The sequence below is a fragment of the Micropterus dolomieu genome, linkage group LG01, assembly GCF_021292245.1.
Source record: "Micropterus dolomieu isolate WLL.071019.BEF.003 ecotype Adirondacks linkage group LG01, ASM2129224v1, whole genome shotgun sequence".
Lineage (NCBI taxonomy): Eukaryota > Metazoa > Chordata > Actinopteri > Centrarchiformes > Centrarchidae > Micropterus > Micropterus dolomieu.
Genome location: NC_060150.1, coordinates 54,921,202 through 54,932,517, shown reverse-complemented (window position 1 = coordinate 54,932,517; position 11,316 = coordinate 54,921,202). Strand labels below are relative to the sequence as shown.

At 39.7% G+C, this 11,316-nt stretch overlaps 1 protein-coding gene across 1 annotated transcript in view; it reads right to left on the bottom strand.

The window, feature by feature from the left end:
* LOC123958235 (B-cell receptor CD22-like) overlaps positions 1–11,316 on the bottom strand; it is a 30,819-nt gene that overhangs the window by 17,460 nt on the left and 2,043 nt on the right. The window contains exons 3-4 of the mRNA XM_046031533.1: positions 9,618–9,740; positions 8,701–8,826 (exon numbers count right to left, since the gene is read on the bottom strand). Of these exons, the coding sequence (XP_045887489.1) occupies positions 8,701–8,826; positions 9,618–9,740 (249 nt within the window). The remainder of the gene's footprint in view (positions 1–8,700; positions 8,827–9,617; positions 9,741–11,316) is intronic.

The window sequence follows — 11,316 nt, the reverse complement described above, 5'->3', positions numbered from 1 at the left end:
ATGGCCATTTGTTTTGAGTGGGTATGTATATTTGGAGGACATATCAACTGTTGATCCTTTGAAGGCACAGATCTTAGTAGTAGAAGTGTACGTCACTCCCCAGTCATTCTGGCTCTGTACAACTGTGACACAGAGCACATCAGAAACAACAATCAACATCAATAACTTCATTAACAATCAGTTAATAAGACAAAGTAGATCATACTACCAATATGATTTGGCGAAAATGTAACCTGGACAAGTTTCAAGGTCCTCAGTTGTCTGACTAATTATCTGCAGTCATTGTCATAAAAAGTTCCTGAACCTTAACTGGAATAGAGAATTTTATAAGATACCAATATATATTACTATAATTATAAGGGTTTTTTAAAATCATTTTTTTAGAATATTTCTGGTTAATTCTGCTTTGGCCTATTCATTCAAACAAAAAAAAAAGTCCTCAAAAAAATGCCTGAAAAGTGCAGCTTATGTGTCAACACACAAGTTATCCAAACAGAAAATAAAGGACATTTTACACACTTTACTGGGATAAAACACATAAAATACTCTACTGTATTGTTCTTCCCCCAAGGTACTTTCTAACTCCAGATATAATTATTTAATGCTTTATGACTTTTTTGATGTTACAGAAAAACTTTCTCAGTTATACACAGTCAGTGCAAAGGAAGATTATGTGTCAACACACAAGTAATCCAAACAGAAAATTAATAAAATGACATTTTACACTCCTTTCTTGGATAGAGCAGCAGAACAGTGGTACATAAAATATTCACAGATGTTCTGTATCATTCATCTTCCAAGTCACTTCCTAACTCCTGTTCTAAATATTTAATGTTTTATTACCTTTTTGATGTTATTTCTGAATAAAACCAGGGTAAACAGAGAGAAGTCTAAACACAATGTCTTGCTCAGTTATACACAGTCAGTGCAAAGGAAGATGTACACATGCTTTCTACAGTTCATCTCTATGTGCACTGAGGCAGGACATCATCCAGTCTGAAGGTGCAGTGAAGTGAACAGGAAAGTATCAGACCTGTGACCTTTAATGCAGTTTACTGACCGGGATAAGAGGAGAAATATAAATTATTAGAGAGTCTGTGCTTTTCTTGGTAAGTTCTCTCTGTTCACTCTGCGGTCAGGTTGCTGCAGAGTTAAGTGTGAAAGCTAAAAATAAATACAGCGCACTGAGGTGTGGAAGAGTTTCTAGCAGTTAAACATAAGACGCAGAAAACTGCTATCAAGATCTCTGACTTTAGCACCCGCTGAATGAGGGTAAATTGTTGGTAGAGGCTGTAAAATCATCAGACCATCCACCACTTTGACAGGGGAAACATTAAATTACAATTTGCCTAAATGAGCAGAATGTTGTTCCGTCATTTTGCCTTTCACACAACTCTGATCAACTTTTTTCCACATGTGACCTTCAGCCTACTTTTACAAGATATACATTTCCCAGATTCCCCTGTTTTAATGCAATAAATATAAGTTTAGATATTCAGTACCTGACACAGAGAGAAGGAAGACGACAAATCCACTTGTTGCTGCAGTTAAACTCATAGCTGCTCCTCTCATCTCTCTGTGTGGCTTCAGAGACAATAAAACATGTCCGCAGATAAAATAATGTACACAGGAGATATACAGTATCAGTCACATCAATAAACAATTGTACTTACAATGAAGAAGGACGCTGTCTTTAAAGAAGCCTTCCTCTGTGTCAGCAAGCAGAACACGGATATCAGGCTGTTAAACTACTAGATTTCCTTCCTTTTTAGATTATTAATATTCATGATGAGCCAAATGCCAGTTAACACCAACATCAAAATAAAGAAGTGACAATTTGCAAACTATGAACTTAATAAGAGAGAATAAGAAAATATTGTTATGGCCTGTTGGTATTAAACCTGTTTCGCTGTAAAAATCCCAGACACAAGCAAAGACCATTCAAAAAGAGAAAACACATTTTTAAACTCTTCCAATTTAAAGCACAAAAACAAGACAGGTGTAAAAGTTGGTTTGATGCATCACTTGACACCTCAAGTGCATCTTTAGACATTGAAAATTACCTTTATACCAGTTTAAGTTCAAAGAGATGTGCTGCAGCAGTATGGGATGCAAAAAGTCTCATGCTGAGCACAGTGATTATTCTAAGTATTGAGAAATATTTCAGAAAGAAGAAGTGGATTATATGAAAGAGAAATCTTTTTTTAACAATTACAGTTTGCAACTCACTCACAGTCATTCTGACTCTTTATCTCTGTGTGAACTGAGGCAGGATGTCACACAGTCTGCAGGTGCAGTGAAGGAACAGGAATGCATTGGACCTGTGAATGAGGCTGTTTTACTGAACGTGATGAAAAGCAGAATTTTAATTACATGAAGAGGAAACAATTTTTTTTGTTCTTGTTTTCTTTCTTCTCTGTTCACTTTTCAGTCAGGTTTCTTCTCTTTGCTGAGAAATGCAGAACACTGAGACCTGAGAAACTCACATGCTTGTTAGTGTTTACCAAACATGAACATGTAACACTTAGTCAAGCGGACTGGTAGGATCTGGTACGGACACACAACAGTGATAATGACGGTTATTATGAAAAAGTAATGATTTTAGCTTATTTAGGTGGGTCATTTGGTTAAACTGTGTGCAGAGTTGTTCTGCATTCAAATTAATTTAAAAACACAGGAAATGAATCACCTAACATTTGAAAAAAATCCAAACCTCACAGTAACAACAAAAACTATCTGCATTGCTAGACACCACTGGAGGTAAGACAGAATCCGTTTGTAAGTTTGATGAACTCTTTAAAACAGACAGTGGAGGGAGCACTCAGAGAGATGGTAATTTTGCCCTCCATCACTGATTGTTTACTCAAATCTACTTTCTTTATTTTCACATGTTGTGATTAAAACTATTTGCATTTCTTTACAGAGAACATTTAATTCATTAGAGGTCCAGATTAAGTTCAATAGCTCATATTGTGGGACCAACATCTTTGACATATTGCAATAGCAACAAACACAAGAAAATTCTCACAAAATGACTCCAAACGAAGGTGTTGCACAAGCTGTCAATGATGGCTTTTATTCTGAAAAGCTCCACACTAAAATATTGACCTGCTCTGCTTCCATGAATGACCCCAAAGAATTTCCATCCATCGTCACCCGCTTATCTTGCTTACAGGGTAGCAAGGGGGCTGGAGCCAATCCCAGCTGACATCGGGAGAAAGGCGGGGTACACCCCGTCACACTCACACCTAAGGACAATTTAGAGTCACCAATTAACCTAGTCTGCATGTCTTTGAACGGTGGGAGGAAGCCGGAGCACCAGGAGAGAACCCACACAGACGCGGGGAGAACATGCAAACTCCACACAGAAAGGCCGGGGCAACCGGGGCTTGAATGCGCAACCTTCTTGCTGCAAGGCCAGAGCACTATCCACTGGACCACCATCCGAAACAATTTAAATGCACTAATTTGACATTTATAGCCCAAATGTAAGTTAATGTCCCCTTGGAAACAGACCACTTTTTCCAGAAAAAACGCCTAAAATTACATACCCAAAATGAATCAGGAATAACTCCTCAACCATTTGGCCTAGATGCATAATTCTGGTCTCCTTTGAAAAGTCAGAAGCTAAGGAATATGAATCCATTGTGTATTAATATTATATACTATATAATAATATTATAATATACTTTTACAGACTACATGGAGATGCAATAAAGAAAAAATCTAAAAAAAAAAAGCTATATTTTGATGCAATAAACCATCAAAACCATCCTGAGTTAGCTTTTAATGCAACTGAATATCTTCTAATACACCTAGAATGCAATTGTAACTGTAAATCTGATGAAAATAAACTAAAATACAACAGTTATCATACAACATTTTCAAATATACCAGGTGATTTTCCATATTTTGGTAATATTTATTGTTTAAATGCTGACATTTATTGATAGATATCTTTAAAACACTTTTTCAGTCCATACAACCTATTTACAAATGACAAAACATTGACATATTGATAAAAACAGGAGTATTCTCTAACATTACTGTCACCAAAAGCACTACCATGCTTTACAGGCCTGTATATTGAGAACGGAACATCCCACAGTGATGGGGGGGGAGTATTAATCGATCCGGTTTGAGCAGACCTTTCATTTGATATTCTGCATGTCTATATATCTCCAACGGATCGGCCACAAAATGGCACAAAACACCATATGTTCTCAAGCGGCATGTTTCCTCTCCGCAGAAAAGACGACAGCAGGCAGGCAGCTTGCAGGTATTGCGCAATAATCAAGATGGCGCCCGCTTAGACTCGGAGCAACAACATCAGTGGGTTTGGGAGATAAAACGGCGAAAAAAATGTTTCCGTAATTTTCATCGCCCAGAGCACCATCGCCCCTTGTCTGCTTTCAACAGGTTAAGTTTCTGTTAATGAATCCACTAAAAGCGACCTGAGCTCATGTGTCCTGTATTTGGATCTTAAAACCTGTTTCCTGTCTGAACACGTGGCACATCTTTCTTCCATATGACTGATTTATTTATTGCATACATTATTTACCTGCTGACATATTTTATTGTCTCTGAAGTGTGGTGGGGGAAAAGCGTGTTTAAATAAACAGCTCAGGCAAACACTTGTCTTTCTGTGAATTTTATTCAAGTCTTCTGCAGAAGGAACTCACAGGGACACATACACATATCATCCGAGTGAGCTACAGCTCATGCAGCTTTTATCTTAGTCTCAGGGTCGGAGTACTGTCTCATCAAAGGAACATGGTGTCTTTCAGTGTTCCCTAGGGGATCTATAGAAAGACACCCATGTCCAAGTTACATGTGGTGAACCACTTAAACAGTCACCTACAGGGTTTGAGTCCAAGCACTCCATGTAAGGCAGAAAAAAACAAAACCAAGGATATTCACATACAAAAGCTAATCCACTGAGCAAACAGACAAAGTCCAACAACAGAACATAATCCAACAGAACAGAGACTCCATGCAAACTTTAAACTGAACAGACTAGCAGGGAACATCAGGTCAGACGAATAACACACAACAGAACTTTGACAACAGACCAGCAAGGACAAAACAGAAACGACAAATGTTAATATTCACGCTAACGAGGAGGGCGGGAGCACAAACAGGTTCTACAAATCAGCATGCAGACACAGACAAGCAGGGTGATTGACAACATGGCACGACAGACCATAACAAAATAAAACAGGGAAAGTACTAGCTGAATAAAAACCTCGGAACAGAGCATAACCATATATACAAAAACACGCAGAGAAGCAACCAGAATGCAAACCTACAGAGCAGATGGACAGAATCGTGACATATGTGGTTTGAAAGCAGAAGACAGAAGTCATGCTTTTAAAAACTTCCTTCCTCTTTACATTATTTACATGCATAATGAATCAAAACGCCAGAAGATTTAACATAAAATGAAGAAGTAACACGTTTTGTTTTCACAAATTATGAACTTCTTGTGATGTGATCTATTTAAGAGAGCGTAAAAAACTAGTTTTGTGGCACATCAGAACACCCCACTAACACAAGAAAGATCATTTAAATATACCTTGTTTAAGTGTAGTCACAGTTTAGGGTCCAGTGGTTCTCAACGAGATCAGTAGGCTATGGGCAGATAAGTCACATGATGCAGTGATATCCCATGATGATATTTATGGAAAGGCTTCACAAACACTTGATGACAACAGTGTCATTGTGGATCAGCCATTAGTCTCACCTTCCTCCCTTTCCACTGGTCAAGATTCACTGCAGATTACATCATTATGATACTACAATAAAAAGTTCACTACCAAACCATCACTGAAATTCCCATCTGAGACATGTTTGTGTTTATGGTGTGTTATTTAAATTTCAATATATACTGGTTTTGGAAAGAGAATAAATCGTATTTCTCCTATTAACCTCTCTAGAGACTGTGACTATTACAAGTGCCCCAGGAACAACATTTGACCATATCTTAGAAAAATACAGCCAAAAAAAGCTAAAAAAAACCAACTCTTATTGCATTAGAGTCAATGGAGCGCAGCCATGGAAGTGTCGGACCTCAGTTAGAGCTATACTGCGCTGTGATTGGCCAGCTGTGTATTCAGGGCATCGCTTAGCGAAGGGTCAATTAGAGTTTTAGAGTCTGATAGCTTGGGGGAAAAGTTGCTCTGCAGTCTGGTGGTGCGACAGCTGAAACTTTACTATATCTCTTCCCAGGGTGAACAGGCTGTGGCTGGGTGGGTACTGTCCTTTTGTATCTGTTGGGCTCTGCATAGGCACCTCACCTCACTTATATCACCGATGCTCGAGAGATGGTAACCAATGATCTTCTGAGCAGTTTTAATCACCCTCTGCAGAGCTCTGGTCCTGGGCCGTGCACATCCCATGCCAGTTTGTGATGTTTCCAGTCAGGATGCTTTCTTTTGGTCCTCTGTAAAAGCTGACAAGAACTTGGCGTGGGAATTTGGCCTTCTTAAGCTTCCTTCCTTTTTGCATATGGGGCTGCATAGCTGCACACTCCTGTCAGCATGGACACCCTGGGCTCCTGTCAGTTGTGTTTTCACTGTGGAAAAGAGAACTGAAAATGGAACTAGTTATGGAAACATAAGTGTAGGGAAGTAATAAAAGTAATAAAAGTACACTCCTCAAGGGGATTATAGCTTTTATAGAATGATTAACAATACAAAACATAATTTCCATTGTCAAATTATGTTTACAAGAAAAGGCCAATCATTTACACTGAAGAGCCAACTTCTTAGATTCTGTTTAAGTTTGCCAATTAAAATACATGTTAAAATGTATAGTGCTTTTTATGGTCTCTCCTAAGAAATACTTTGAATCTCAGGATGATGCATTACATCCTGCAACACCTCAACTCTCCAGGGACATATGCAAGGATCCTGTTTGTGGACTTCAGCTCGGCGTTCAACACCATCATCCCGGACATCCTCAGCACCAAACTCACCCAGCTCACTGTACCAGCCTCCACCTGTCAGTGGATCACAAACTTTCTGACTGACAGGAGTCAGCAGGTGAGGCTGGGGAACATCACATCCAGCACCCGGACTATTAGCACTGGCGACCCCCAGGGGTGTGTGCTCTCCCCACTGCTCTTCTCCCTCTACACCAACAACTGCACCTCAGGGGACCCATCTGTCAAACTCCTGAAGTTTGCTGACGACACAACGGTCAACGGCCTCATCCGGGACGGTGATGAGTCGGCCTACAGAAGGGGGGTTGATCAGCTGGCAACAACCAGGAGCTTAACACGCTCAAAACTGTGGAGATGACTGTGGACTTCAGGAGGAGCCCCCCCACTCTGCCCCCCACCACCATACTCAACAGCCCTGTGTCTGCTGTGAAATCCTTGAGGTTTCTAGGATCCACTATATCCCAGGACCTGAAGTGGGAGCCCAACACTGACACGATCATCAAGAAGGTCCAGCAGAGGACGTACTTCCTGCGTCAGCTCAGGAAGCTCAACCTGCCTAAAGAGCTGCTGATCCAGTTCTACACAGCCATCATCCAGTCTGTCCTCTGCACCTCCATCACTGTCTGGTTTGGATCTGCCACCGAAAAGGACAGGAGCAGACTACAACGGACAGTCAGGGCCAAAACCAACAGACTCAGGAACAGTTTCTTCCCACAAGCCATCACTCTGATGAACAGCTGACTCTGACTCACAGTGTCAGGAGCAATTCCTGTGCAATAACCCAGTAACTCTGTCTCTTAGCAGCCACCTGTTTACTGGCTACCACTTATCATTTATTCATCATTATCTATTTCAGAGCTGTTCTTACTGTTCATATTGTCATATTGTATATACTGTATACCAAATCCACCAACCTCATGTACATAATACCTACACATAATACTTATTTATTCCAGCATTCTTTGCACTCATCAAACTGGGTACATGTATGCTTATATGTGTATGTGCACCTGTATATCACATCCACCTCAGACATGTACATAATAATCACAAAAATCGTACAAATGATTTACTCCTGCATCCTTTGCACTCTGCTCATTGCACTATTGTCTCAATCTGTTTGTTTCGTTTAGTGTGTATATAAATGTGTTCTCTATACTGTAGCCTGTGTTTGATTTTATTACTGTATTATTCTGTTATTGTATTATTGTATAAGTAAGCATGTAATGGCAAATTTTCCTTTGCTTTACCTTTAGCTTTAATTTCCTCTCTTTATCATTATACACAGGTAGGTAGGTAGTCTTACGCAGACTACACAAGATTTTCCAGACATTTTTTGCAGTTGAGGTTTGTGGTTTATTGCACTTCAGAATAGTACAAATGGATAAACTTGGTTTCTAATTCTTTTGTTTCTAGTTGTTTGCTAGTAAGCTGATCTGTGGTCTCTAATCCGTGGTCTGTTGTCCATGGTCTGTGGTCTGGAGAGAACTGTGTGTGCTCCCCCTACTTCTGCCTACCACTTCCTGTCACCTAGGCACCCTATATCCAACCATGTGCATCTAATCACTGCCACCCAGTGTCCAAAATACTAATATAAATAAATCCAAACAAAATAAAATATCATGCCAACAATGAGCATAAATGGCTCATACAAAGCACATTCCTTGTGTACACATGCCTGTCAAATAAAGCTGATTCTGATTCTGATTTTCTACTTAAATAAACACACTACTTAATAAGATAACCAGGTTGCTCACCTTGGGGAAGTGTTGCCACCATTAAATTTGACCACAGCGTACTCAGCACCCTCGTCATGTCTGTGGGGCTGAGCTGGTCTGATGTTGGAGTAGACAGGATCGCCCTGGTTCTTGGAGAACTGGACACTGGAATAATGAACATGTTGATCTTGGGCACATCCTGATGATGCCAAAAGATCTGACTTGTTGGCAAAAAAGCATAGAACAAACTGGACTCTATCCACTGCTTGGCTCTGCCTAAAGATTCTGCACATGTACAAATCATATACAGAATCAGTGACAAGGCACAATCATAGCCAGAGTCCAACTCTGCTAGGAAGGTGCCTGACTTTAAGATACGGTGTTTTTATTTGATTTTCACAAGGATTAGATGGTTTACAGTATGAGGTCACATGGGTGACCTTAACCAGCAAGATGGGCAAGGCTTCTGTCAAGTCTTCCAGCTTTGCCTTCTCCATGTAGAGTTTGTCAGGTTTAAGAGCTCCTTGAAGTCCCTTTCAGCAGCTGATTTTATCCCCATGTCAATGTCATCAGTTCCTTTCCTCTGCTGAAACAGTCTGGGCAAAGCTCCATAAGTGTTTTGGTTTGCCATCATGTCTTTGAGGATAACCTGAAGTCCTTCTCCATGAAGTCCGCCTCCCTATCCCACAGTCAGCTTTTTGCATTGGTCACCACAGAAGCTGCGGTACATCTGGCCTCTAAATAGTTTTCTCCTGATTCAAGAATATCTTGGGATAGTCAAGGTTTAAAACGGCTAGCAAGGCAACTTTGAACATGGTCCACTTTGTTCTGGTTGGCAACACACCATATTATATCCTTGCAGGTGGTGAGTAGATGGCAGCAACCCAGTATTATCTTATTGAGTGGACTAAGCCTGACTTGGCACCACAGGCGCATGCCAAATAATCACCATTCACCTGCATCTCCCCTCCTTAGCCAGGCTCCAGCCAGGTCCAAAAGATGCTGAATGGGAAAAAGGTGTTTTCTCTTTCTGGTCACGTTTCTTCTGTCCGTCTGGGTACTTCACTATGCGAGTTAAACTGAATTCAGATTACAAGATATTCAGGACAGTTGGTACACCAAGCTCTTTGCCAACAGTTTTTATGACTTTCTATGAAGAAGCAATCCATGTGAAAACCGTTAAGTGAATGTCCTGTGGATTATTACAACTAACTGGAACATTGTTTCAACAACAAACTGAGTTTTCTTTTGCAGTGGAATTGTTTAATTCTTCTTCCTCACCTGAATCCTGTTGTCTGGTCTCTCTTCACGCTCAGACAATTGCTTAGAGGCCCCCTTTTTCCTGGTAAAGAGAGTTTTAAAAAGAAACAAATGAATGAATCAACTCTGACAAACTGAATGATAAAATGAAAATTACATTTTCAATGATTTCATGAAAGGTAAGTTTCAGCCACAAGAAACCTGTGTCTAATTTTTGTGTTTTTGGCCATTATCCTTTTCCATCCTCTACATTTCAGTCCAAATGATTGACCGTGCTTATTACAGTCCTGTGACAGCAAATCTTCCGTAGTTGTGTGTGCACCTTTATACTTACATACTGTGCACTCAATGAGAGATTTCACTGACATTTAAGGTGTGCTTACTTTCAGATCAACCTGGTTCAGAAAATCTGGCTAAACTATTGGCTTCTTTTAAAAACTGTCCAATCTCATGTTTCTTTCCTTGTTGCACTAAGCTGTAACAATGTCCCCAGTGTTTTGAGATTACTTTGTAAATACAATGTTGTCATACCTGAATGAATTCAGATTTTTTTAAATATTCAAGTTGTGATACCCCATAATTAGATTTCAGTAAAAAATGATTTAATGAAAGGAAACTTCTTACCTAATCAGTAAAAAGACAGAGAGGAGTATGACAGCCAGGACAACAGCAGTAGGTGTCCCAACGGCTACTGATTTCCATTCTCCTAGTTAGTGGTGAGAAAATGACAAATTAATTAGGCCATTTTAGGATGTTTAGGTCCCTTGACCTCACAAAGTGATAATCTGAAAAAAGACAACACCTTGTTCTCACAAATAAACATATTTTATTTTGGGACATTACATGAATCATGGCATTCCTCAATCCATATATCCAACTACTGAGTCGAGTTCTTCACAGGTCTAAATTGTCGAACCTTATCTTTGTCATTTATTTTCAAACGTCCAATTAAAATGAGACCTAAATTGAGAGTGAAAAGGACCCAAGGAACATAATATCCAAATCAAAATGCATTTGACCATTGTGGTCGACCACGGATGGTAAATGTGTCATTTCTTCCCTACATCTAACAATTATCATTCTGCATCTCGCCCCCAAAACACATCTTTCCCCTGTGATCAAAGCGAGCCTGATGACATACTGCTTCTTATTTTGCTCTGAGCAATTTGCTTATCTTATGTATAATGTATTATGCAGTACCAGTCACTGCCAAGTACTCTGTTGATGTAGATAATATACTGTATGTCCTTTGTGTGAAATCACCAACTACTTTTTCTAACCTGACAGTGAGACCACATCAGCCCAGCTCACGCTGGCAAAATGTGACGGCGCCATTTACATTAACATTTCAATAAGGAGATGATCATTCTCCTTTGGTTGGCAAACAAAACTGTT